Source organism: Besnoitia besnoiti, chromosome VII, assembly GCF_002563875.1.
Source record: "Besnoitia besnoiti strain Bb-Ger1 chromosome VII, whole genome shotgun sequence".
Classification (NCBI taxonomy): domain Eukaryota; phylum Apicomplexa; class Conoidasida; order Eucoccidiorida; family Sarcocystidae; genus Besnoitia; species Besnoitia besnoiti.
Genome location: NC_042362.1, coordinates 34,895 through 62,297, shown reverse-complemented (window position 1 = coordinate 62,297; position 27,403 = coordinate 34,895). Strand labels below are relative to the sequence as shown.

The following is a 27,403-nucleotide window of genomic DNA, read 5'->3' as shown; positions in this document are numbered from 1 at the left end:
ATGACGATGATTGAAGAGGATTTTGACAAAACTATCAAAGTCATCATTGTGGGGAACGGAACGGTGGGCAAATCCTCGCTCATCACCCGCTTCGCCGACGGGACATACACGACGGGCTACAAAAAAACGCTTGCTGTTGATTTCATTGAGAAACACCGGGCGATTAAAATGAATGATGGAAGCGAGGAAACGCTCACTTTCCTCCTTTGGGACACAGCAGGCCAGGTAATCCTCAAACCTCGTCAGAACTACAGCACAATCAGGGGTATGCGTCAGCAGTTGCACACTAATATCTAGAAAGCGATAACCAAGCCTTCTGGAAAGTATATGCTGTCGGTGGTAATCTGTTTTGCCGCCAGGAGGAATACAACAGTATTACCCGAGCCTACTACCGTGGAGCAGGCGCTGCAGTAATTGTTTTCTCTACCACAGACCGAGCTAGCTTCAATGCAGTCAAAGAATGGCACAGGTTAGTATTCGACCTGGGTATTGTCAGTGTGTGGAAACCGCAAAATTATGCGTTTCTTACAAGGCCGTGATTGTAGGCGGCACCTGCATAGTGACATGAAGTTCTATCCATCGCCATAATGAGGCGGTTGGTACCACGTTGTATCAGCGGGGGCCTTAAATGTCCCATTTACGGGAGCAGCTGTCTCACCCCCTTACCCTTTCTTTGGGCCAAGCTTCATAAACAGAATCCGATGTCACAGAGGACTGGATCGCTCTTCGGTGCCCTGCTAGGCTTAGGGAGATACGAGTGCGAGCCTCTATTGCTTTTAAAATTACGAAGCCTGTGGAGTCAAAACGCTTCTCAAGTATATGGTGGTGTCAAGGCGACAGTCATAATACCAGTGTGATGTTTGCACAGAGTGATATTGTCCCTGTGAAGGGGAATTAGCATGTGAAAAGACCATCAGTCATTGTTTCGCCACATGCCGCAGTAGAACCTCTGTCACGCGAGTCTAAGCGCTGAGCCGCCTGTAATCTGTTTGCAAAAAGCCCAGTAACTTCGAAATTCGGCACGTGCTTCCCACGCCTCTACGCAGCCGCCGTGCGACAAACTACCAGTCTGCATTTCAATCGATGTTGCCGCTAGAGAACTGTCTCCGCTATGGGTGAAAATTCTGCTCCAGGAAGATTAAAGAAGAATGTGGCGAGGCGATATGTGTACTTGTCCAAAACAAAATTGATTTGCTCGACCAAGTAGGTCACGGAAAAACCTAAGAACTAGAGCCAACACAAGGGACGCTGGGACGTTCCTTGCCTTGCTGAACGACGCGTCTTCGTGTCGATGCAACAGGCTCTCCTTCCCGCCTGTCCCCATTGGAAAAAGGAGTATGAGCGTCCACTGACTCGATAACCGGTTACAGGATACCGATGCTGCCACTGGGTGGGCTTGATCCCGTTTTGAAGTTTTGAGTCTCCACAGTCGGAACTATGAGCTAATTGTTTCATCGCACCGCCACACCCCGCTGTGCGCATCGCCAGAGAGAACCCGGACGCCTTTCTGTGTTCACGTTACATCTCGATGGGGATCTACAAACTGACCCATTGTTGCTCAGCATGAGCTGTGAATGCCTAGATGATACATTCACACCTCATGCTGAGCTATTACCACCGGCTTACACAAAGCGCTCGAACGCATGCAGTGCACAGTTCCCGGCGCCTTACGATTTCTTTTGCGCCCCTTGAGTAGTCCACCTTCCACCGTAGCTGGATTTTTTTCCTGACGTCGCTTTCAGGCGGCGGTGACCCCAGCGGAAATCGAAGAGTTGAGGCAGCAACTGAATGTTCGACTCTTCCGGTGAGGCCAATAATTTCAGGCCTCATTACCAGACCACAGGCCTTTGATAAAAGACTTGCAAAATGCCACGATAGCAACACTCCGAACTGCGTGACCGAAGCGAGCATGTGGTTTCTCGCGTGCGAGTGGTGCAATCTGTATGTAAATACTTCGAAAATGAGTTTGGGTGTCCAATTCAACTGGTCCAGGACATCAGTGAAGGAAAATATAAGCATCGACGACGTGTTCAACTACATAGGATGTGCGTACCTCGATCCAACGCAGGAGGAGCCCGAACCCGTCAACGACAGTGCTCAGGTGTGTTCTTCACAGAACTGCGGTTTCTTTGCCAGTCACCAACAAGGCACACAGCTTCGCCGGTGGGTTCTTCACGCGTTGGTTTAGAGCGCTGCTCCAGGAATAGACCAGTCCTTCCAACAAATAGTTGCTTTGCCTCTGTCTTATAAAGACAGGAACGCTCATCAGAACCGCGGGACAAAGAGAGGTCTTCGTGGGAGCAGGGAGAGAACGTATGTCGAGAGAGCAGACGCCGCCTTCGCTCGGCTCTGCCGCGGCGGGGGGCTCCACCAGTGAGGCGTGTCCAAAGTTTCCGCCACCTCGTGCTTTGTACTCGCACCCTAAGGCGGATGACATTTCTCCCCGAGCGTGAAGCCCGTTTGCGTTCCTGTTGTTTCGCCTTCTGCGACGACTTCCTTCGCGTTCCTCTTGCAGGATGCGCCCACAAAGGTCACTCACTTGGACGCCCAGAAGAACTGTTTGCAGCATCACCTCAAGCTCCGCCGCGAGGACGGGGCGTCGAATGCGCGACATGTATCTCGTGTGGAACGATTTTTCAAGAGATGCGTGACGGATTAAACAACCGCTGCGCTTGTTCGCGTGTAACTATCACGGTTTTCTCTCTCTACCAGTTCGGTGCGCTCCACAGGAATACCCACATATCCTGCGTAGCGATTCCTTCTGGTAGAAGGTTTTTGAGCGTAGTGGCTGCCTAAATGTCTGAACAGTTGCTATAATCCAATGCAGAGATACTTTGACGTAAATACGCAGCGACAAGAGAGCGCTCCTTGGTATGTGCATATAGTCGTGCAATTATGCACCAACTACTTCATGTACTCAATGAACAAGAAAATCTCTTCAAAATGGTTTCATCATTCAGATACTTAATCTAACCTCCATCGTAGAAACCTCGTAGAACTGAAGGGCAAATGCCTGCACACAATTCCGATGGAGGCACGCCTCTCGGCACCGGCGATATAGCAGTGGGCAGCTGTGCGTTGTGGTCATCGCCTTTTCCCAGCCGGGTGACGCGTCTTCGCTACACATATAGTGCCTCTATGGGCGTCTTTCAGGCGTTCGTTCCACAACGCGACTTCTTTATCGTCGCCTGTCTTTTGGTTCTCGGCGCCAGGCATGCACAGAGAGCGTGCCAAGCGCGCGTTCGCGATCCACAGCGACCAGTTCTTGCCTCAGTGCCCTTTTACATCCAGTAGAGAATGGGCACGTCAGTGTCTCCGTAGGCAGTCAATAAGCATTGGCAGCTCCTGAGATCCTAGCGAATCTAAGTGACCCGGTTTCTGCCGTTCTAAAGAGACTGCCGACGTACCGTACATAGCCGGTCGCTTTTTGATAAGATTAAAAAATATACATGTATATATCTATGTGTATTTGCTTCTGAGCATCAATCACGACCTGGGGTACGCTTTGTCTTGCTGCATTACATGTCGAGAGCGAAGCTTGGCTCTGCGGCGCCCTGGACAGCGGGGTGTTTCTGAGGCTTGATGCTGTATTCGCCAGATACAGAAGGAAAATAGATATAGAGTGGCGTGAACAAGGAAGCTCTGTCGATCGCCCATCGGGCAAAAATACTTTCGGCGAAAACAAATTACGGGACTGAGGGGACAGGAGGACGAGGCAGAGTGACACATTTAACATGCACTGCATTCCAAGGTATTCATCCAGTGAGCCCCACATAAGCCATACTGACACTACCAGGCCCCCCTGAAGGCGCTTCAAGCCGCCGGCGCCTTCTGCCGCGCAGAGCTGCCTGCTTAGTCCGTTGACTTCCGAAAGCGGCCTCTGCTCAGTCGTCGCTGCCGCGCGCCTCTTCATCACTCTCGTTGCTGAGAAAGTCATCTTCGTCTTCAGTGAGCCAGTCTGAGAAGACGGTTTCCTTGCGGTCCTCGCGTCCTTTCTTCGCACCGTGCACATGCCCTCCAGCACAGCATGCGCTGCCGCGACCACCCGCCGCCTTCTTCCCTGCCCCTCCGGCGAAGCACGCACTCCCGAGGGTCGCTGAGGATTCTGCTGAAGGCCTGACCAGAGAAGGTGGAAGGAAGGGTGGGGGCGGGTACGACGGGAGTAGCGGGGAAGCCGACAAAAGGAGAGGTGGCGGCGGGCGAGGGCCACGTGGAGCATCCGGCAGGACGAAAGCAACGGAGAACGGGCACGCATCGCATCCGCCGCGCGAGACAGCCTCGCAGGCAGAGGCAGCGCGCGACGACGGCTCGCTAGGCACCTCAGGTGAAGAGCCGCGCACGCCCCGTGCGGCTCCTGCGGTCACTGGATGAAAGAGCGAAGAGGCCGAGTGGGCGGCGAGGGCAGAGCCGAAAACGAGTCTGTCGTGGTGCCGGTAGGGAGGCAGGGCCGCGGAGCTTGTGTAAAGCAGAAACGACGGCGCCGATGTGGCGAGAAAGACGTAAGATGCGTTCTCATGAACCGCCAACGAGGCCACCCTGCTGCTCTGTGCGCCGCCGCATCCGGCACCCCGTGAGCTCCGCCCGCGGACAGAAAAGCAGATGTCTTCTTCAACGGCGACGAACAGACGGGGCATCTGAGCCGCTGCGGCCACAACCAGAGAAGCATCCGCTTCCTGCTGCGGCACTGCTGTGCATTTTGGTGCCTTTCGCGCTTTGCCCCTGCCCTGGGCTCCTGGAGAAGCCGTCTCTCTGTCGTGGGCTGGCGCTCCAGAGGCGGTAGGCTGAGAAGACGACGGCAGAGCTACCGACTCATGCGCATTTGAAGGCGATTCGGCGACGCCGCCTGCGTGTGTTGCGCTTGAAGAGCTGGACGAAGAAGGCACCAGCAAGGACTCTCCGGACTCCGAAGACCGGCGAGGAAACCTCCAGACCGGTAACAGAGGTAGCTTGTCAAGAAACGCGTCCGCAAGAGACCCGCTTGCCTGTTCCTGACCAAAACGCGCAGCTCCCATTGCACTGCATGGCGGCGTGGAGTCCGAGTTCTCCTGCAGTGTCGCGTGGCTCTGGCTTTTCGCCGGTCCTCTCGCACTTTGCTTCTCGTGCGCCTTCCCCTTCCTGCCGCTGCCGCCACGGCTAATAGGCCCATCGCTGGGCTGTGGCTCGTCGTCGCCTCTGCACTCCAGAGCCTGCTGGGCGGGATCGAGGGCATAAGGGTCGCGGAAAAAGCCGGTTCTCTCGCCCGGCGGCTGACGACCAGCCACCAGACGCCGCGGCCGGGGGACCGCCGCCTCGCCTCGAGCCGCGCCACAGCACGCCGCACAGGTTTCTCTGCGCAGGGTTCGTTCCAAGTGCTTGTCTTTCCCGGCGTCAACAGACGCGGAAAAAATGATGCGTGTGTCTTGCTGTTCTCCGTCCTCTCCGTCTTCTCCATCTCCCTTCACGAGTTCATCGATTTCCCTGCGCACCCGTAGGCGCTCCTCCCTCACAGCGTTCTCAGTCTGCTCTGCCGTCGGCCCTGAGTTCTTCAGCTTCGCGCGGAGACTCCGGTTCGGCGGCGACTCCGATGAACCTCGAGATGCCTGCCGAGCGGCTGCCTGAGTCTCAGGGACAACCGCGCCCAGTCTGCGTCCACAGGCACCGGATGGCTCACGCGGCTCTTGAGGTGAGTCTAGGCGTCGCTGCGGGCAGACGTCCTGCGCGCTCGGATTCCCCGCCTCCGTCGGATTTGGCGAAGCGCCGGGCGGCATGACCAACAGAGACACAGTGAGGACGCAGACGTGCCCGCGCGCGTCGACGCAGAAGAGCTGCTGACTGCGCGTTTCGCCTTTGACGCGCAGAGTCCTTCCCTGTAGCTCCCTCCGCCCGGTCAGCCCCCCTAGCGCAGAACGCTGCGCCGGAGAGGCCGCGCCTCCGCTGCCGACGTTGGGAAGCGTTCCGCCTGCAGCTGAGGGAGTGCGGAGGCTATCCGCAGAAGGCGACAGTGTGCGGGCTTGACCTGCCGTAGATGCGATGGAGGCAACGGGCGGGGCTGAGCATGAAGCGGCGGACTGCAATAGAGGCCTCAAGAACCTTTCCTGGCCGGCGAGCGCGGGTTTAAGCGCGCCTTCCACAAGCTTCCGGCGCGCGCGAGACGCAAGAAAGGCTGAAGACAAGTTCGGACTGCCCAGCGTCCGCAGCTGAAGGCGTTGGGCCTGCGCCAGCGAGTGAAAAACTTGGTCTGAGACCGGAAGCACTCTCATGCAGTTTCTCTGGATGGGCGCCCCGTCCGCCGCACCCGTCATCCGCAGGGCACTGAACAGCACAGAGGGGAAGAAGGACGTCGGGAGAAAGAGCTCACACATGCATAATGACGCAACCGCCGTCTCCGCTAGAGCTCTGATTCCAGCTCTCCGGGCTTTGCGTTCCAGTCGAGTGTCGGCGTCTCGTTCCTTTTCCTGTTGCCCTAAGCGGAATACTCCACGTATGTCCCGCTCGAGCTCCTCCGCCAGCCACCTGCGCATCTTCGTTTTGACTGCGGACTCGTCTCCTGCGCAGGCGCTGCAATGGACGCCTGGGTTCCCTAGGTGCCCTTGTCCACTTCGCGCACTCCGCAGCGGAGTCGGCTCCGCGTTCCCCGGTTGACGCGAGCTCTCGCCCGCCTTCTCAGAGCCTGGCGCGGTCCCACGAGGCAGCCCTTGCCAGTTCCTCTTTTGCGGAGGGCACGGGGAGCACGCGAGCACCGCTGCGCGAATCGCCTGAGAGGCCGCAGACAGCGGCTCTCCACCTTCCCGGTCCAAGAGGTAAGGCGCATCTCCGAAGACAAACAAAGCAGACGCGGCATAGCGAAGCACCTGGAGAGCGTTCCGGTAGTGCAGAATCTCGAAGTTGCGCTGGAAATACGTCTGCGCGCTCTCCACATCCGCCTGAGACCCTTTCTCGTCGTGTAGGGGCTTCGAGAGGCCGCTGTCCGCGTCGCGAGAATACGCCGTGCCTCGTTCCCCCTTCGCCCTGGCAGCAGGCGCCTCCCCTCCACTTTCGCCTTCTTTCTTCTCCTCTCCGTCCGCCCAGGCGCCGGCGACAAGCAGTTGCGCATAGAGGCGCGCCACGCGGGAGACGAAGGCAGGTGAAAGCTGACTCCCCTCGCCGTCTACAACCCGAACTGGATTTGTGGAGGCACCGGAGCTCTGCTGGGCGCCGCCATCCGGCTGTTGGAGGCGCTCCAGGGCAGCGGTGGAGTCCGTGTCGATCTTCTCCTGGTCAGCCTCCTGATGCGGCGTCTCTTGTTTTCGTCGCTTGAGCTTCCGTCCCCTGGTCGCTGAGCAAAACGCCCCCTCCGCAGCCCCCCTGTTGGGGTGTGGGCGTTCTTCCTGGCCTCGAAGGAGTCGCAGGAGACGCGCGAGCGATCGCGCGATTTCCTCCACGCGTTCCGGCGTCAACGGGCGTCGCGGGTGCGGCATGCGAGAGTGGAGCAGCTTCAGCAGCTGCACCTGCTGGTGACCCGCGAGCTGCGCCATGACCATGTGCTGATCGAGCCGGTGCGACAGACGGAGATTGGAGAGCGCCGCGGCGGCCGCTGCAGAGAGGAAACGCATGACGAGTGCGCGTGTGCGTGCCCCGGCGTCCGCAGGCGAGGGATGCGCGTCGTCCGCCGCGGACTTTGCGAGTGCTTGCAAGGCAGTAAAATCCACCCGGGAACGCGGCTGGACTGCGGCAAGAGGCAAGCACGAGAAGTCGGGGAAAGACGTGAAGACTGAACATGGCGACGCAGAGATGCGGAGAAGCGCGGCAGCCACGGCAAGAGCGGTATGCTCCACAGCAGGCGATTCAGCTGCCGTAGGCATGCCACGGAAAAGCGCCTGATCCAGAGACGCGAGAAAGCAGATTGCGAAGGTGTCAGTTCGGTCCGCAAGCGGATGGTGGCCGCGGGCGGCAGCGCCGCCCGCGGAAGAGACAGCTGAGGAGAGGGAGCGGAAGTCTTCCTCAATTTCATGGGTTCTCTCATGCAGCGCCGCAGAGGCAGAAGACTCCGGGGGCGCGCGGAACAAGCGGTGAGAAGGCGCGTGCGAGTCAGTCGAGCACGTTGGTGATGTCTCCACGGATGCATGCAGTGGCTGGCTGCTTGGCTCAGCTTCGGCTTCACCTAAAATGCGCCGAGAGGCGAACCGCAGGAAGCGTCGCTGTTCCTGGGAAAACCAGCAAGCTTTCCATTCTTCGTTCTGCGCAAGTCGCTCCGGGGTCGGAGACCCCCCTGCAGCGTTGGACCCGCCAGGCGGCGTTGGCGTTGACTTGCCTGCACCCATGCAGTCTCGCAGGGGCGGCTGTGAGGAGGAACATAAGGAATTTGACGTCGACGCTACGTCATCGCCCTGGGTGCATTCTGCGCCAGAAGCTGTGAGCTCCGTTCCAAGCCTCTCCCTCATTTGATCGGGCGCTTCTGCGGCCTGTCGTCGACTTTTGGAAGGACCGTCATCAGTACCGCGCAAACCTCCCGCGGAGTCCTGCCTGCTGGCAGAGGCAGGCGCTGAGTTCAGTCTCCTCTGATCTGCCTCTTGCTCTTTTCTCCGACACGCTTGTTCGGGCGCCGAGCCTGAGGCCTGCGCAAGAACGACTAGGCTAGACGCCTGCTTGTCTGCACGGGGAGAGGAGACGCAATCTGCTGATCGGCTGCTTCTGGCGGGGGGACGCGGCCGACGGCAGTTGCGCGGCTTGAAAATAATCGCCGCGTCGCATCCCGTAAAGACCGACAGAGGGTCGCCGCCCGCTCCGAACTCTGAGGGGTGCGGCCTCCCGGTGACAGACCTGAACCCCTCCACCGATGTGTTTTCCTGACCGTCGGTTGTTGCTGTGCCTTCGCTCGGTAGATCTCCTCGATGTCCAGCAGCTACCCCGTCAAAAACGGGAGCGGCTGATTCCGAGTCAATGCAAGCGCCTCGCTCTGCTCGACCACCGTGGAGCTTCACGGCCCCCTGCCGCGAGGCTCTCTCCGCGCCGCCCTCCGCTCGCCTACCCGCCTGCGGAGGCGCGGGCGTCTCCGTATCCTCGGTACCGCGTTCGGCGGCCTCGCTCTCAGCCGGGGGCTGAGGCGACGCCTGCGAGGGCTCGAGGTGGCTTCTGCTGCTGCGTGGAGGCGCAGGCGCGCCAGAAGAAGGTGCGGAACAAGGAGTCGCAGAATGAGGCGGCGGCGCTCCCTGCAGAGAAGAAGCCCTAGCCATGCAGCAGCAGCAGGTACAGGGCAGGATGGAGGCTTCATGAGCCACGGCCGCCGACGTGAGCCAGGGCGCACTCGTGATGAATGAGAAGGGTCGCGGCGGCCTCCCCCCCGACGCGTTTGGCGGGACTCGGCCAGACGGCGTCGCGGGTGCAGGAGGGGAGGGCGACGAGGGCGACGGAGCCGTGTCGGCTTGCAGCAGCAGCAGCTTCTTTGGCGGCGGAGAGCCGCTCGCCTGGCCGCGCGGAGGCGCACTCCGCCGTGTGCTGCTGGAGGAAGGCTCCAGCGGTCCAGCGCAAGGCACGCAGGGACGGGGGGTAGCCCCGCCCTCAGAGGCGCGGGGGTGCTGAGCCACGACGCACGGATGAGGCGAGGCGCGCAGATCGTAGACGAGCAAATTGCCGTCGGTGCTCGAGGCAGCGAGCAGCAGAGGATGCAGCGCGGGCAGCCACGCCGTGCCGGAGATGCACAGACGTGAAGAGGCCTGCGCCAAAGCAGACCCCGGAGAGCCCGGTCCGCTTCCTCCGCCGTCTCCGACTGCGCACGTCCACAGCTTGTGACGACGTCCAGAGACAGGAGTCGAACTCGCCACGAAGCCTGCGAGCGCGTCGCCTTCTGCAGCGCTGCGAGGCGGGCGCAGCAGCAGGGGCGAGGGCGAACTTACGCAGCCGACCGCGCGCCCGTCCTTCGGCGACGCAGGAGGCCGCGCGTAAAAGACGAACGAAGACGTGACGAGGTCGTAGACAGAGAGGAGACGCGTGCTGCCCGTTGACGCAGGGACGATCGCGAGAAGGGGCGTGATGATGGGGTTGCTCTCAGAGCGATGGATGGGCAAGTTCAGCGAGAAGAACGAAGACGGCGGAGAATAGGGGTCATCTGTCGACTCGCCTCCGGTTGGCGCTTCGCCACCTCCCTCGGCCTCCGCGGGCACAGAAGACCACTGACAAACCACGCCGTTGCCGCCTTTATCTAGTGCAAGAAGGAGGCGATCAGAGGAGAAGAAGCGACGCACAGCGGAGCAACAGCACCCGCCCCGAGACGCCAACGCAGACGAAAACCCCGGCAGGGAGGCCTCGAGAGACGGCAGGAAGACGCGCTCGGCAGAACAAGCGAAGAGCGCGCTGCGCGGGCCGCGATCCAACGCGAGGGGCGGCGGAGATTCGCAGCAGCAACTCACGCAGGCCCCGCAGCAAGAACGGGTCTCTATTCGTGACTCGTTCGATGAAGGCCAGCAGCAGCACGAATTCTGGCTGACTTTGCATCCCTGCGGGTGCCTTCCGTCAGCGGCAGATGGAACGTTGAACCCCTGATCGAACAGCTCTGCGTGGTAGGACGCAGCGAGGCTGGGTGTGTGCACTCCGAGCATCTGAAGATGCTGAATGGTGTACGGCAGGGAGACTCGGCGACGGGCAGGGCAAGCAACATGAGAGGATGGGAACGGATGGAAATCGCCTCGCCCTTCGCCGTCCTGTGAACTCCCGCCGGCGCGCGAGCTCTGCCGATTCCCTCTTGGCTGCTCCCCCTTGCAGCGCGCCAGCCGATGCGACTCACAGGGAGCGGCCTTCGGCCACAAGGCCGGCAGCGCCGCGACGCAGCCTTCGGTCGTTCCAAACGTCACTTCACTCTCATCGTATCCACCCCAACCCCCACTGAATATGCACGTTGTGACGTAGCCGAGACTCGGCGCTTTTCGAATCGCCCAACGCGGAAGGCGCCCGGCAGCGCTCGACCCCGGAGTCTCCTCTGACGCGCCGCGTTGCCCCCCAGACGCTGCTCGGTGTTCGGATGGCGGCACCGCGTCCTGTGAGGGGCTCGACGCGACTGGCTCCCTTTCGCGTCGCCCGAGCCCTGCGGCGCCCGCTGCCTCACCAGCGAAAAGCCCCACTGGCTTCGGCCGCAAAGCCTGAAGCTCTGCGTCGCCCGCTGGAGTCGGCGGGGAGGACGAGAAGTTTAGGGGGCTGCCTGGAGACGCGACATCCGCCCTGCCCAGGGGCGAGGAGCAGGGGGAATAGCGTACCGCGATCTCATCTTCGTTCACCTCCTCGGGCAGAAACGGGAGCACATGCTGCACGCCATCGCCCAGGGAGTAGAACGACAAAACTCCGGCGCCAGTGCTGCTAATCCACCGCATGATCGCGAAAAAAGTATGGCAACGGGAAGCAAGGCACAGGAGCCTCGCTCTCCCGCGCTTAGGAGGCACTCTCCCTCGCGCACACCTTTTTGCGAACGTTCAGGAGGCACACGCGTTTGAGAAAGAAAGACTGCAGGGGCGTGCTCGGTAACGCAGAGAAACGAACAAGCCTGGAGCACGCATCAGCGGAGGATTTCAGAGAAGTTGCGCAGGTAGGCAGGCCACATCGGTAGGCGCGTGTCTTGTGGACGAATTTCTGCGTGAAACAACGCTTGGCACGGCACGCCCTCGATCTGTGGCGATGCGAGTCGGTAGAGACGCCGCACGAGGAGAGCGACTGAGCGGCGATACGTACAAAAAACAATTATCGAGTAGACATTACCCTGCAGAACGACGTCGTCGGGAGCGTTTCCTTTGGAGGAGTGTGTCTGTTTGCGATGGGCATGCAGCGCTTTCCGACGAAACTGGGGCATGCACGCTGCGGACTGGTGTACTCGGTAAAACCCGTAGGCCGCGGCAGCTGCCGCTGGTCTTCGTACTGCGTCGAAAGCAGCCAACCTTAGTATGCCTCTCGCTGCTATCACTAATCTTCTGTAGCCCGTGGAAGAAACTTGCGGGTGAGCGCAAGGGAAAAGCTAATGGGGACGAGGCTTAGACGCCTTGCAAATGACCAGCTGTTTTGGCAGTGGTCCGTGAACTTATCCTGACTCTCATCAGGCTCTCCGATTGGAACTCGTACCGGCAGGAGCCTTCCGGCAGAAAGTGCGTCTGCAAGCCGTCGCGTCGCCTACAGCAAACGCGAGGGGTGAGATGTCGTGCGCTAGGTCTCTACGGGTGCCAATGTGTTTCGTTTGCCCAAGCGTTCCGTTCTGCCCTTAGCGCAAAAACTAGAGGGGCGAACAAACCTGCGCAGTGCTACTCTGGGCGGGGATAGCGAATGAATCAGGAGCATCAACAAGTACACGCAGAGAAGGGCGGTGCGATGCAGCAGCATGCCCGTCCATCCTCCACCTTCCTCAACCAGGCCTGCCGCTCACTCGCTCGCACGTGCGCTAGTAGTGATCCTGCCTCGTGGCGAATTGCAGGGGGAAGGGCAACAGCGGCGAAGGGCCGCGGGAAATACCAGGAAAAGACGCACAAAAATGGCTGGACAGGAAGCGCCCTGTCTTGTGGCGCGAGAGATTTTGCCTCGCAAAATACGGCGCGCAGGCAGACCGTATCGAAAGGTGGCTCCCTTGGCGTCTCGCTTCACTTCCGTGGCTGAGTAACAGAGACCGGAACTTGTCGGCACGCGGCGGCGCGTCACGCAAAGGCGATGAACCCGCGCCAGCCGTGAAACCGGCGCAGCTCGTACACGAACCTCGCCTTTGGTGTGCCTTTCTCTGAGGCCAAAAGGAACTCATCTTGCGTGAACTGCGTGACTGCGCTTCCAGATGACACGCGTGTTTTGCCGTGACGGTGGGGAAGGAAAGGGTTGCGGAATTTGCTCTTTTTTAGCCTCAGTGTTCGCTGTGGCGCGACGACGCAGCGCCAGCCATGTTTCGCAGCGAGTAGCTGAGGTGAACCATTGCATGTTGTAACTCGGCGCGTTCCGCGGCTTCTAGTGATGCGGTTTTATGGTTCTGAAGGCTGCCTGTTGCTTAGCCTTTTTTTCCAGGGAGTTCACGGGAAGCGCGTGCATTCCATCTCCATCGACAGGGAGCTAGGGAGCAGTCTCGATTGTTGCAATCAAGCCAGCAGAAGCATTGCCGTTGCAAACCCACGGGAATTGTTTTCCTCTCCCATTAATCAAAACAGTCGCAAAACTCGTAGACGGAGCTTCCATTTCTTGCGACCCCTTGAGGCGCACCGGGGATCACTCTGGTACAGCTTGTTTTTCTCCCCGCGAAGAGAGTTGTTGCCGCAAGACCTCCGTATCTCCAGCCCCTGCATACAATGGACTGCTGCGGGCTCTGCGCCGACGACGACCGGGACGTTTGGATGGCTGATCGGATTTCTCCAAAGATTGGGCTGTCCGGTAAGCAAGATAAATACATCCTAGCTCCGAATACTTGGTGATTTTCTCTACGGCTCTGCTATCCTTAGTTAGCCGCCGTTGTAGCTCAAAACTGCGATCTGCTCTGAGGCAATGAGGAGCGGCAACCTTTAGCCGACGCAGATCTTTTCCAGAGGAGTCGCTTGCCAGGGTGTCGAGCAGTAGAGAGGAATGTATCTCACCGAATTTTCCCTTCTGAGCCTCCCTGTCAGAATGAAACCGGCACACTCTCGTCTCGTGTGTTGAGTTTCGCTTCCAGACGATGACCTCCTCGACTTCCACAGCGACAATGAAATGCCTGCGCCAGGTGCGTGATTCTACCGTGAGGGTGCTGCAGTCAAGGGCGCTGCATCGAATGGTTCTCTCGGGTATCCTCTTGGTTCTGTCCTGTATACATAACTAGATATGTGAGGTCGCCATATGTCGGTCTTCGCATGGGGGCATACCGAAGGGTCCTGTGGCTGGTACATATCCGAGGTCACGGACAAGATCATGCCTTCGTTAGGCGTAGCGGTGCACATGCTAGGTGTTGCTGAGTCCGCGCCAGAAATAGAACCCACGAAGGTCTGTCGTCCCGCCGGCCTACCCCCTACCCCCCAACCCCCCTACCCCCCTCCCGCAGTCGTACAGCAAGCAGTGCCACGCCGTGCAGCAGGCGTCTCTGCTGCTGCTGGGAAGGACTGAGGACAGAGCCTCCAGTTCGTGCCCCGTGTTCTAAATTGCGTCGGATTTTCTGCGGTTCTAACGCTTTTCAATCAGCGGCTCAGCGGGAGCCAGCGCCATCCTACCGTTCGATCCACAGCAGACAAGCTCCCCCCGTTGCCGCGACTTTGCCCGAAACGGCGCATCGACCCAATGTGCAAACCGGACACCTGCAGTCGCAGCAGACCTTCCGTTCCACGGGAGATGGAACCTCTTTGAGCAGATCTTTCGGGGCTTCCAAAGCGAGCATCGGCCGGCTGGAGCGGCACCCGAGCGTGACGAAACCGGCAAGCCGCTCAGCATCGCTTGTCCGAGCCGGCTCGAAGGGTCGACAAGCTCCTTCACCGGCGAGAGTGCCCAGTCGCACAAACGCGTCGGACGGCGACCATAGTCCCCAGCCGGCGCCAGCAACTCCTCGACGTCGGGAAGGATCCATCGGCAATGGCAAAGCCCCAGTGAAACTGTCCGAACTGACTCCAGAAGAAAAGGTATCGGCGCGCAATGCCGGTCGACGCGAGGGGTCAGCCTGGGTCGTCTGTAGAGCACGTGAGCTAGATCGAACGAACGCGGGTAACGAAGGTGTCTGTGTGGGCAGGGCGGCGCCCTGGTAGATGCTTCGGGGTGCTAACGTACGAGTGGAACAATATGTCATCTTCTGGCTCACGGAGGGATCTCTCGCGAGTAGACCCGTAGCAGAGCCGTTTCTCGTACGGAATATGTGGAACGCTGTCTCAAGCCTGGCGGACGGTTGTCACACATGCCAGTGCGTCCGGTTTCCGGTCAGACGTTCAGTGATTTGTGTGTGGTGTTGACAATTCTGCGTGGTGCAGGAGGAAGAGAAGAAGCGACTGCAGGCGCTTGTAAAAGAATTTGCCAAGGAAGCAGTCGCTGGGTTCCCGATCGATCGTATTGATGAGGATACAGGTACGGTGCTCCACAGCACAATGCACGCGAGCTACAGTGATGCGCCTCCAAGTATTGCGTCACTCTTGGTTTCTAGACCGGCGATTAATTCGGGATGCTGCTTTGCTGAGTTGTCTCACGAATGAGTAAGTCACCCCCGAAGGCTCTACATGACACTCATCCATCTTGGAGGGAAATCTCATGAGGAGCTTCTGTGCCTCGCTCTCTATTCGTTCAAGGGAGTCCAGAGCGGCTTTGTGAGCTGCGGGGCTGGGGTCTGTGTATACGTGGACGGCGACAGACCTGCATAGAAACTGTGGCTTGATGTCTAACCGCAGGCGCCCGGGCTCAGGTGGTCTTCTCCATGGATCGTTTCATCACGGTATGTATTTCCTTCTTCGGCATTTTCTGATCGGGCCTAACGTTTTTATCTTCTTTGGAGAGACAGACTTTTTGCGTGGCCTACAGCCAGCAGCTGTGTTCCTTCCGCGTCAGTCTTTGAGGCACCGGTAGCGCCCCCGAACCCTCCAAACGGCGGTAGCGCGTGTTTGCACTGCGTATGCTTCTCACCGCCTCGCAGACAATTGACCTTCATAGTGAGGATGAGAGTGTGGTTCCGAACATGTCACTCGCGATGGAGGACCTAACTGGCATCTTCAAGGGCGACGACGCGGCTGCGCATTCCCCCGTCTCGGCTGGTCTGAATCGCAGCCGTCTCCTCGGTGAGCGGCACTACGTCAGTACCGTTCTGCGTTTGATGCTGCGCAGTACCCGCCTCCGCGCACAGCGATCAGGCTAGTTTCAAAGTCCACGCCAGGAGTCCCATCAAAGACTGCGATATCAGTCAACAGGGTGCTATTGGGGCACGCGCTCCGCCGGCAGAAGGGATTTCTTGTTTCCGAGCGAAATGCGCCCCCCCCCCCTTCACAGCCCTGTATCGGCACAAAGATCCTGTTCGTTGCTACTGGGGACGACTGTATGCTGAAATTCGCCCCACTATATGCACGTGTAGGTGCTCTTAATTCATGGGTTGCTGAATCGCCTGCAAGGTTTCAGAGCGACTCGAGCTTGTTATGGTGTCCTCTTGTGCAGTGCTAACGTCCTCCGACAGCCCAACCGCGGTGCTTGAAGCATCCACACGTCATCAACGAGACAAGGCGTACACGTGCCTGAAAATTCTCAGGTGAGTCTCACTTTTCATGCCCATCGTTACCAATTAAGGATCTATGCCTAGACCATGAAATTTACTGGCACTGGCTTCAGCAGGTTCTCCGGAGAAAGGCGCGTTGGTGGCGGGAGTTGGTTGTAGAGTATGTATTCGCGAAAACCGGTCGTTTTGCGGTCAGCACAGAGCGAGCGGAGGACTCGTCGGTTGTTCAGATTCCTGCCTCGCATGTTGTGGGCGTTCACGTGACCATTCCGGAACGAGGTCCGTTTTGCCTTGTTAGACACGTGATGCTTCAAAAATGCCATCGCTTGGTATAGAGCCTGGCTTGATGTTCTGTTTCCCGCCTCTGATGTACGGGGACTTTTCGCCCCAGACCAACGCAGTCGCGTCGTAGAGGTCCCCGATCAGGTGAATTCGTCGTGTGGCTCTTTTGTCGTCGGTTCCACTTGTTGCGAGTCGTAATCTGCTACTGTGGTGCCAAGTGCTGCGGGATGTCTGCGCATGCACTAAGAATGTAACGTGGAAGTCTTCTTTTTGTCGTCAGTGCGAATAAGTGGGAACATGAGATGAACGCGGGGTACCAGCTCAACCGCCGCGTAGCTGTATTCTCTCGTTGACTTCCCAGCCAGGCGAAGGGTATTGCAATTCGCCTGCACCGTCTATACTCGGCAATGAAACAGCAAAAGGAAGCCGATGTCCAGCAGCTGGAAGAGGAGCTAGCTGCTTACTCACAACTCTCTAGGGAGCAAGAGCTAGAGCTCGAGCACTACCGAAGGGCGCTTGAAGAGAAAGCCGCTGAAGTCGAACGGCTTCAAAAGTGTCTGATACTTCAAGAAGGGAAGCTGCAGCAGCTTTCGGAGGGAGGGAACTTAGAGGAGACGCTCTCCGGATGATGGCAGATGCCACACGTTCGGATGACAATTTGTTTGAAGGGACCGGACGAGGATCGGTTGGCCCAAATTTTGCCGGAGCAACTGCTTGCGTGGCCTTCCTGTGTGTGGGAAAAACATGAGACTTGTCGAGTTTCGACGCTATCACAAAAAACACGAGTCACGTCAAAAGGGAGATGCGGTGGGCAAAGTCTTAATGACGGACCACAGCGCAGGCAGCTAGCCGTCATCTTTTTTCCTCGCGGATGAAACCTACGATGCGGGGTGAAAACCGCGCCGCGTTCAAGTCGCGTGCCTTGGGCTGAAGGATCGTTTACAGATTCCAAGAGGGGCTTCGGCCCTTCCTCACCAAGACCTCAAAGAAGCAATGCTCTTGACTTGCATTTCGTGTGCAAGGGGGGCAGATGATTTCCTGGGGAGCGGTTTTGAAGGACGACATTGTCTCGGTGTCGGAAGGCACTATGTAAACTCGGTCTTTCGTAGTGGTTCCACTGTCGTGGGAGCGGCTACGAGTGTGGATTCCGTCCGTAATGATGGGTATCCTTTATTTATATCTCCTGATGGTTGTCTCATCCGGAAATATTGTCAAGAGTATGGCTGCATCTTGTGTTTCACAGTCAGTTCACATCTGCAGTATTCGTGGGGACGGGCATCTTCGATGCCTCACGGCTGTGCTTGCAATGGGCAAGAGTGAGCAAGTTTGTCATATGGGAGAGATTGGTTCTGGTGGCGCTGCGCCTGTTCCGTCTGACAAATTTTTAGAGGGAGCGAACAAACAATTTTTTCTTGCGATCGAGGGACGGGGGGGCGGGTACGGTATCGGTGGGCGCAGCAGGCTCCGCTGGTGGCGTGCACCGTTTTATGGAGCGGTTCTGTCTCGCGTGAAGCTACAGATGCGGGGCGCTGCGTTGAGGGGGCAAGAGTATTCCTTGATCTTCCGACGTGGCTTGTCGGCTCACGTTCATCTACCTGTCACTTCCCGATCGCCTGGTCAGTGAGCTCTGCGGCGCGTCCGTCCACATATCGTCGTCCATGGTTCTAATGCCGGTCTGGCTCAACCACGCTGCGAGATTTTGATTCAGGCATCGCCCGGCGGTGAATGGCGGATCGCCGTTCTGCCTTCTTCCGATCAGCACTGCATTCCCCATGGTGCCGATACTCTTGCGCGTTTGTGTGTATTCAGGCTGTCATTTGATATTGCCAAGAAAGATAGACAGAAGTAACTAAGCTTCTGCACGCGCAGTTTTCCTACGGCGGCGCGAGCAGGGACATGGCGCATCCGCAGAGAATTATCAGAGACTGTCAACGCTTTCGGGTGTTTGACGCGGGAAAACAAGGCGTGTGCCTTGTGATGTGTCGCGTGTCACGGGGCAGACACGTTTCTGATTGGAAAGGAGTACATTCTCATGTGTATCAAACTTTCTGGGACTTCTTGTGAGACTACTAACGCGATCCGTTCCCCGTTTTTCCTATAACTCTGGGACGAAAGACTCATAGATGTAAAGCATTTGCCGGCACTGTGTGGGTATGGCACGCTGGGTGAATGGCGCAGAGCGCTTTTTCATTCGAACGGCAAAGTTGCCGCGTTCCGTGACCCCTGTAGCACCGCGTTTTCCTCTATAGAGCGCCGACGAGATAATAATGTCTATGCTTCTCTGTAGGATACTGTGCCTAGCGGGCTGATATTCGTTGCGACAGGCGGATGACCTGCGATTCATTATCGTGTTGAGTGGCGGTTTTATTCTGGTACGCCTTTATCGGGATGTCACCGTGATGTAGCACCGGCAGCAACTTACATGAGTCCACTCGTTTGCTAATGTGCGTCTGCCGCATTGCTTTCGGAATGGAGTGCAAACTCCAAACAGGGTTCGGACCAGTTTAGCAACGATGCTGCATTCAATGTCGCGGGGGTAGACGAGGGTTTGCGGCCACACAGAGCATGGTGCAAACAGAATTTTGTTTGGGCACTGCTGTGCTCTCATGGATCAATAAATGAAGCAGACTCAAAAGGCCGCTTCGGCAACCCAGTCGGGGCCCCCGCGGGCCACATCGTCGAGTCGACATCTCGTCCTTCGCTTGCGCTCGTGCGCATCTTTGCCTGGGCGTTTATGTTCGCCAACGCGGGAGCACGGAGAGCTGCCTTTCTGCGCTAAGGGGCTGGCTATAGGTCTCTGCTTCTGCTCTCCTCTGCAAGCTCACACCACTAAGCATCCTGCTGTCCGTGGTTCACTCCATTATCTTCAGCAGTGTCTTAAGGATCAGCCTAGCTTCGTGCCGAATGGTTGATCTGGCCGCGCACGCGTCAACCCCCCCACGGTCCTGAAAACAGTCGGCACCGCGGAGAAGCGAGCCTGCATGCGCGTATGCAGCACTAAGGACGAGAAGCCCAAGAATGGATGAGACCTCTGGCGAAACAGAGCCCCCGCAACAGGCGGCGTAGCCCTGTCGGAGACCGCCTGATGCCTTGTCGCCAAAAGAGACGAATCGATCATCTAGACTGTTATTTTATGTCCGGTAGCTGAGGCCCAAGATCCAGAGAAGCCAGACTCTTCTGCCGAGTGGAGCCGCTGTTGGCGAGTTCCATACCTGAAGTTCCATGGGGAGTCCGATCATGCCGTCTCGGGCAGTAAAAGCATCTACTTCACGCAGGAAGCCCAGTACCGCTCCAGTCGTCTTGTCAGCGACCAGACAGGAACGAAGAGCCACCCGCCTTAAGAAATCGAGCAGGCAGCGCTTCCCATAGTACCTGAGGAGTCACGCTGGCAGACACCAGTGATGGGGATGTCCGTTCGCCTCGGCAACACGAGGCCTTTTAAGAAATATATTTGCGCGTGCGGGTCTGTTTCACCCGAAACGCGAGACCGGTTTCTTCGCCTACCAAGTGTCAGGGCAAAGCTTGTCGCTCAGAGGCTGCAGTGCTTCCAGTACCATTCGTAGCCCAAAGTCGACCGATTTTTCGGCGCAGTACAGAGTGCCGATGACCAGTTTTACGATACATGAATGGTAAGAGGCACCGTTGTCGGACTTGCTCAATATCTCCGTAGCATGCTGCTTCGTCAGTTCTTCCCCCCGGAGGCGACTGCACGCGAGGAAGCAACATCCGTGCGACAGTCGAGTATTTTGCAGCCCACAGCTTGGAAGTGGCTCTGCAACTCAAGCTGAATGACGGCAACGCATGCCTTGTCACGAGGGATGGAGGGAAAGTGCAGTGATCCTGTTAAGTTTCACTGGCGCTGTAAGGTTTCAGTGGCGCGTTATGTTGACTGCTGTGCGCTTCAGATCATAGTGCTCTTCGCTAGCACAGCGGACGCTGATTCACAAGCTATTGCAGGCGAGATAACAACCCATGGGGGGGGGGAGGGGCGGCGCAAGCCTTGAGGCAATATACACATCCAGTGCTGCCCCCTCGGTTTTCCTCGAGCATGCCTGGCGAGCCAAGGACTGCTTTCCCCTCGCATATAGGCAACTAAGAACTGAATTTGGCCACGAAAAAGATAATTTCGAACTTCTGGACGTGGAAACAACCTTCGGACAGAGCGCTGAGCAACGGCGAACCGGGCCGGTCAGCCTACGGGGGCTCAGCACCACTTGGCAAGTGTCTGTGTGCCTTCCGAGGGGCCCAGTTAACGCGCGTTCAATCTGTTGCACGTCACTGTCAGACGCACTCGAGAATCTGCTTAGCGCGGTCGTATTGGTGGGTGCGGACATAGGCTGCGCAGAGGTTGGCGAGCAGAAGGCTTTTCAGGCCACGTAGATTCGATTCGTTGCTTTTCAAAATGCGTTCGTAGTAAGAAATGGCCTCGGGATATTTGCCCTGTTCGTTGAATGCAGGCAGAGGGAGATGCAGCGACACAAATGTAATTCTGTTGCAAAGACAAGTAACTGTGCGAAGCGCCTCCATTCCCGTACCGAGATGCCTGAGAGCAGCAGCGCGGGTCTAGTGCCCGTTAGACAGTGCCGCTGTGCGACGATTTCGGATATCGTCCACCGTTGTACCAGTACTGCGCAAGATGGAATGTGTAAAGTCGTTGGCAGCGGGTTCTCAACCGCAAAACAGGCCTCTCGGCGAGTGCGATGTAGTCTAAAACAGAATATACGCCAGGCCAGGGGCGCTGGCGTTTCGTCAAGAACTCCTCGACGCACGACGATCGGGGGAACTGGTCATACACAACTATTTGATGCTTTCTGCACGAATAGAGGCTCAGCACACTGTTGTAATTCTGCGGAGATGCAGGGCATTCATGAAGGTAGATTACCCCTTGTTCGCTTCGCGCACCACTCACCTGCAAAAACAGAACGTGAGCCATACTCAGTTGCCAGTTCGAATCGAGCTCACAGAACTCTGCAGAGCTCTGAAGGGCACTGCAGCGGACGCGGCAAAAGTTCCGTCCACAAGTGGTGATCGCACTCGCCTGAGTGCGCTGAATATAACTTTTCAAATCCACCGTCCGAGGGTGTATGATGTAGTTCGCATATCGCGCGCGTGCTCATACCGTGCACTGAATTGCGTGGGGAGCAAACCACAGCTGGTCGGAACGTCCCGACGGTTACATTGCTGTTTCCACCTTTTTGTGGTTACTGAAGACGCGGTGGCGCCTGCAAAATTCACGGAGGTGCGCATTCGACCGTGACTTACGATTCAGCCAGTCCATAGTGCCTGCGCTCAGCGTAGATCTTTGCCTGTGCTATCACAATCTGTTGCAGAGAGCCACGCAGAAACAAACGGAAACACAAGCTACCTGCTGCTCGCTGCGGTCGCGCTGACTGCTCAGGCTCAGTAGCAGCGCCGAGTATCGCGCTTTTGTTGCCCAGTTACGGCGGAGACACTCACCCATACTTCGCAGTCGTACCCCTGTGTGTGATGCTGACGTGTCCTAGGGATATGTGGCGTGTCCATCTCACGGAGACAAACAAGGAGGCTGGGGCCTGAACCTCTGCCGATGCTCGCTTTTCTCCTTCCTGACCCTGTTCTTCTCCAGCTGTCTGCTAGATATCACAAGACGACACACATAAAAGCGCGCCGGGTCGAAACGGTTATTGGCACACAACAGCGGATCGTCTGCCACCTCTTCATTTCAGTTGCCACGACCGAGTCCAGTCCCCCTGGCTGGCAAGAGAATGCTCACCTGCACGGTATGCTGCGAATTCCTCAACTGATCGCAGCTGCGTTCCCGTAGGTTCTCTAGCATCTTGATGGCAGTTTCAGGTGACCGGTCTGACTGAAATCATTATAAGGTAGAATACATGCCCTATCTGCCTTGAAACCGCTGCCAATAAAAGAGCTTAGACGTTCCTTCCGTATGGAAAGCTCAGGCCAGCCAGAACTGGATGGCTGTGCCACTGATTCCGAGGTCACAACTGGGCCGGTCATGAAGAAGGCTACAGACACATAACTGACAATGCGGAGAATGTTTCCCTCCCAGTGTCTGGACACCCGCCTCGCACAGTACGCGCGATGTTGGCTTTCTGTCTCGTTTTCGTCGATCACAGCAGCTCAAGATAGGGTCCGGCGCCCCGATCAGCCAGAACAGCAGGCGTTAACGGTTGCCGCATCCGGCTCGTTGTCGTGCGTGCCTCACTAGAACCAGCGCCTCCAAGAAAGCAATTTCATCTGGAAGTAGATATTCGTGGAGCAGATCTCTGTACTCCGCCTGAAAATGATGAAAAAAGTCGAGGGGCAAGCTGTCAGATACCTAGAGGGTGCACTAGTTGCGGTTAACTTCTTGCGTGCTTCTGGGCGAGAGGGGCTCTGAAGCTTTGCCAAGGGCTGCCTTGGTGAGGAAAGAATACAGATCGGAGGATTATCTGCGGGCGCGCGCGGTGCTACCTGACCGCAACAAACAGGACGTTTAGACTGAGATTTGTTGAATTAGGGGGCCGTGTTAGCACTTGCGGGGCGCGGAGAGTGCCTGATGCGTAAGACGCTTGCCGTGTTAAAAGAAGACTTACGCTCTTTGAATCCCCACTGCGTGGCGGTCTCTCTTACCATTATGTCGGCCGCAAAGTCGAAGGCATGTTTCCTGAAAAAAAGCCGCATACGTGACCTGCAGGTACCTCACGAAATGCGCCTCAAGCGTGCCTCGCCTTCGTGCGTGCGTCTGCGACCGCTTGCGAGAAGTGCCTTGCTCTGGCCACCGCCGGACGCCCAAACCGGGGACTTGCCTGCAAGAGAGGATTAGCAAATTGACTAACGCCTCTGGAGGAAACGGAGGGTCTTCGACAAGGGAGCGCAGCTTGTCCAGCGCACTCCCAGTATCCCATTCGCTGTTGACGAGGGCCTCGTTATGAACTGTGACAGCGTCGTAACCTGCTTACGGCAACGAGGCGAGCATGGATAAGAAAATGCCAGCATGATATTTCGTGTGGCAGTCCCCATGTTTCACTGGTATCGATCCCGGGCAAGCTCACTGCGAAACTGCCGGAAACGGTGTCCTGCACCCAGGACTTACACGTCAGGGGGCGAAGTTCTGCCTTCGCCCCTGTGTGGTCAATATTTTCGCATGCGATACCAATGGCTCTTTTCAGATTAAGCGTTTCAACCTGTCGGAATCCACTCAGCGTACTAGAGCATTCAAAGGCCTGACGACCTCAGGTGCATGGTGATCGCCCAACGGTGCAATGTACTGTACGGCGCGCGCAGGCCGTGCATACAACCCGTGGAGGGAGACCGCTTGCTTGCTGACATGCAATGTTCCAATTACGGGTCTGGTACAGGGAAACAGGCGAGGTGGTCACATCTCTAACAGGCACTGAGAACATGCTGACGCAAAGGCTCGAACCGGTACTGGCCTGCCCGTTTTAGCCACTCGATCCACCAATGACCGAGACAGGATCGGCAAGAAGGTACGAATTTGTCAAAGGCGAAACGAGCGTTTTAAGCCAATACTATCTTTTGGTGCGCTCCTTATAGTCGGTGAGACTGCGATGGTTTTCTATTCCCGAATTTGGGAAGGCAGGCGCTGTGCCACTTTGTCGGTGAATGCTTCGTACCAGAGCGGGATGTGGGAGGAGTGGGAAGTCTCTGCAAGTGCCGATACTCATTTCATGCTCGTGAGAGGCTGCCTCGTCCTTGAGACCCGGATGTCTGCACAAGAGTTCCGTCGTTATCTGTTCGATGCATTGTAAGCATGCAGTATATTGCTTCAGTTCATAGTGGCAAACCGCGATATTATAAGACGCCTCTACATCAAATCCGTCGGTCCTTGAGATGCGCTGGAATGATGCGATAGCCAAGGCGAATTGTTTTTCCTTCCAATGATGCACCCCGCAGAGAGCTGCAAGAAATGGATCGCCGGCGTTCCCGGGTGGCGGGGCTTGCACCGGACCTAATTCGACAGCATTGACACAAAGAAGTCCTTCTACTGGCATTCATATCCTCGCGTTAGTCTGCGACCTCAATCGTCTTTCAAGCCGGCACGATGTAGGATTGGAATGTACTGAGGTAAGAGTACAGATTTGGTTGTACTGTGCGCACGTTGTTAGCAAGAAAGGGCCTTGCTTACCGCTCGAGTCCTCAGTATGAAACTTCGCCAATGCCGTGACCATTGCTGCCCGACGTGTAATCTGTCCCGAAGCGTCCGGGCATTTGTTGCAGACAGCGATCGCCTCTTTCGGCTCCCCCAGGTGGAGCAGAATTTGCGCTGTCATTGCCTGAGCATGTGTATCAACTTGAGGAGCCATTAGCGTCCAATTGCGAGCACCGCGTATGCCACCTGGACTACGGGTGGCCTTTGAAGGTGACCGATTCAGTTCTACCGTACATTGAAGCTGCCGCGCAGCATGGTTTAAGAATGCCGCTTCGCTCTCTCAAATTCGGTACAAAGGAGCAAATTATTACTACAAAAGGTTATCTCTTGGTTCGAAAAGAATCCACACCCCCCACGGGAATCCGCGAACTGTGGCGTTTTGTCACTTCCAACAGATAGGGAGCCGCAGTGGCAGAAGAGGAACGCGAGCCAGCGGTACAGAGAACTGGTAAGCGTTAATCGCGTGCAGCCGCAGCCAAATCAACCAAGCGTGACTGTACTCGCACCGCTTTTTTCCACGAATATTGATCACGCCTGACAAACTTACAGTGGACTAGACAGCGGAACCGCGCGCAGTGGGTCCCTCTCGCTGGCTGGGTGCGCGTTAAATAACTCTCCCTTTCTACTCAATAGAAGGCGCGTCACGATGAGATACTGCAGAAGCGGACTCACACGCATAACTGCTTACTCGGTAAGTTGCGCTGTCGGGGAACAACTGCGTCAGTTCATTGTACATGGCCATGGCTTCCTCAAACCTTTGAGCGCGATAACGACAATACCCAAGCAGCGACAGGAGTGCTCTGCTGCCTGGCGTCGCCGTTGACTCCCGAGAAAGGAGCCGTGCAGCATCATCAAATCTCTCATCTCTGATATGACGGTAAATTGCCTCTGTTAACCCTCTGCAGGAGCGCTCTCCTCTCAACATAGGACCACCCGAAAGCGGCCGGTGCAATGCCCTCCTCATGGTGTTGCCAGAAACCGTTGCAGCGAATGCCCAGTTGGTACCCGCTTGAAGGTAAATCAGGTAATAAATACGAGAACCACTTCCTTTGTGACTACATTACCCGCGAGCGGTTCGCCACTTCCTTTCAGAACGAACATTGATAAGATTGTCCGCGAAAACTTTTCGCGCGCATGTCACAGGATTTTCGACTGTCTGCGAAACGCCCGAAGGCCACCGTATCCTGTGTCAACCACATGCGGCGTCTACTTAATTTGTCGAAACCGGCGTATGTGGAAAACGGTTCTGATTCTCTCCCCCTGACAGAGTAAGAAGGTTTAACTTCCTTTGCACTGCCGCGCGATATGACTGCTGCCAGTGCGAACTCTGACAGCATGTGAAATCCGCTAAGAGTTTTGCCCCGCTCCATGACAGTGAGACGTTGTTCGTGCATGCGACGGCAGTGCAACAAAAGCGGTGTAGGAATTCTCTGAGCGTAGGTGCTTCTTCGAACAGGGCCGCCTTCAGGTGGCGATCCGTGAAGCACCTGTCACGAGAAACACTAGGTGAGACAAGCCGGCCGGCGGTTGCCCACAGCATGGGGAACTCGGAGGAGAATACCTGTTGGTGTGTCAAAGTTATCAGCAAAGCTGAATTTAATCCTAATGAGAAAAGAAAGTAAGCATAATAAGCTGGGTTAAACAAGACATCAGATGTACGTTGGATAGGTCGCATTGGTCGGTTTCCGGAATAGCTTGACAGCTAAGATAAATTATTACGTGACTCCTTTCACGAAATAGCTTAGGTTCGGGGACCTCCGCCAACGCAGCAGTCGTTGTTACCGGACTGAAGTCTTCTGCACCATACGAGCGAGCAGCATCTCAGCTGATATATTTGTGCATTTGGGGGTAGAGCACGTCCATCAACACTATTTAGAGGCTACGTCACACCATCAGGCGTATGTGGGAGATTGCTGCTCCCACCCGAACTCCGCGTACGCAATTTCAACAAATCCATCCCGCCTCCCTGCCTTTCGAAGCGAACGGTTGCGCTCCTGTCTACACTGCATAATATACGCTATTCAGTACAATCTAAGACGCCGTATCGACCGTGGAATTATTCGGGCACGAGCTAAATTGCCGGTCGCCCGAAGCCAGCTTGGTGACCTGGGACGTCTGCAAGGGAGCAGCGCGTAAGGGGTCCCACAGGGCACTGAAAAGTCACCGGAAATATTCTCTCCACAGTCACAAATTGCTCGCAGCTTGGCACAAACAGGACGCCCACATGTAGCCCAGTTAAAGTTGTGGTCGGGCTGGGTTGAAGCTGGCAGTAACCGGCTACAAATATACAAAGACTGCTCTGGTTCTGAAATCATGGGGTGCTCTCCAGAAGACGAACGTTGGCAGCTTCTTCACTATCCAGCTTCTTCCATACTCGTCGACAAAACCCAAGCAGCTTTCCCAACGTAACCACGCCAGCGACCTCTGGACGAAAGGACACAGAGCGCTAACGCTTTTGGCAACAACATGGTCCGTCTGGGAGGACCGTCTGCTCCTCGAAGATCACTGATGTGTAGGAACAGCCCTTCTCTCCAATGCGAGAGCAATGGACAACACAGACTGCAAGGTTACTGAGCACAAGAGATGCTACACGCCTTAATGAGTTGGTATTGACAGAAGAACCGTACTGGGACTCCTGGGTTCCTGGGAGAGCCCGTCGCGCCTCATACCATACATTCGTCATCTCACTGTTCTGCGATGAAGTCGTAACACATCGGCCTTTTGACAATTCAGTCCGGCTTTTAACAAACCGGTTGCCTCATACCCTGGGGGGACGTTTCATCACCGGCTGGAGCGGACTCCGGAACACACCGTCTACTCGAATTTGCGAGGCTTCCAGCCCCCCACAACACAGACCTGAG

The 27,403-nt window shown here is 56.9% G+C and overlaps 4 protein-coding genes across 4 annotated transcripts; 2 read left to right on the top strand and 2 right to left on the bottom strand.

The window, feature by feature from the left end:
• Positions 1–2,659, top strand: BESB_076010 (small rab-related GTPase; the record flags this gene model as incomplete). Its single annotated transcript, XM_029365962.1, has 6 exons — positions 1–225; positions 360–469; positions 1,134–1,203; positions 1,743–1,804; positions 1,993–2,101; positions 2,516–2,659. 6 exons carry the CDS (start codon positions 1–3, stop codon positions 2,657–2,659), a joined length of 720 nt encoding a protein of 239 aa, XP_029217393.1.
• Positions 2,660–3,884: 1,225 nt separating this feature from the next.
• Positions 3,885–11,318, bottom strand: BESB_076000 (uncharacterized protein; the record flags this gene model as incomplete). Its single annotated transcript, XM_029365961.1, has 1 exon — positions 3,885–11,318. One exon carries the CDS (start codon positions 11,316–11,318, stop codon positions 3,885–3,887), a length of 7,434 nt encoding a protein of 2,477 aa, XP_029217392.1.
• Positions 11,319–13,253: 1,935 nt separating this feature from the next.
• BESB_075990 (uncharacterized protein) lies at positions 13,254–17,019 on the top strand (the record flags this gene model as incomplete). Its single annotated transcript, XM_029365960.1, has 8 exons — positions 13,254–13,335; positions 13,613–13,660; positions 14,113–14,543; positions 14,886–14,979; positions 15,297–15,340; positions 15,539–15,680; positions 16,051–16,141; positions 16,752–17,019. The coding sequence occupies 8 exons, from the start codon at positions 13,254–13,256 to the stop codon at positions 17,017–17,019; spliced, it is 1,200 nt and encodes a 399-aa protein (XP_029217391.1).
• A 3,652-nt stretch (positions 17,020–20,671) lies between these two features.
• On the bottom strand, positions 20,672–24,696 carry BESB_075980 (tetratricopeptide repeat-containing protein; the record flags this gene model as incomplete). Its single annotated transcript, XM_029365959.1, has 10 exons — positions 20,672–20,830; positions 21,300–21,378; positions 21,653–21,711; positions 22,143–22,235; positions 22,596–22,667; positions 23,003–23,036; positions 23,209–23,323; positions 23,466–23,556; positions 24,007–24,341; positions 24,519–24,696. The coding sequence occupies 10 exons, from the start codon at positions 24,694–24,696 to the stop codon at positions 20,672–20,674; spliced, it is 1,215 nt and encodes a 404-aa protein (XP_029217390.1).
• Positions 24,697–27,403: the final 2,707 nt, after the last annotated feature.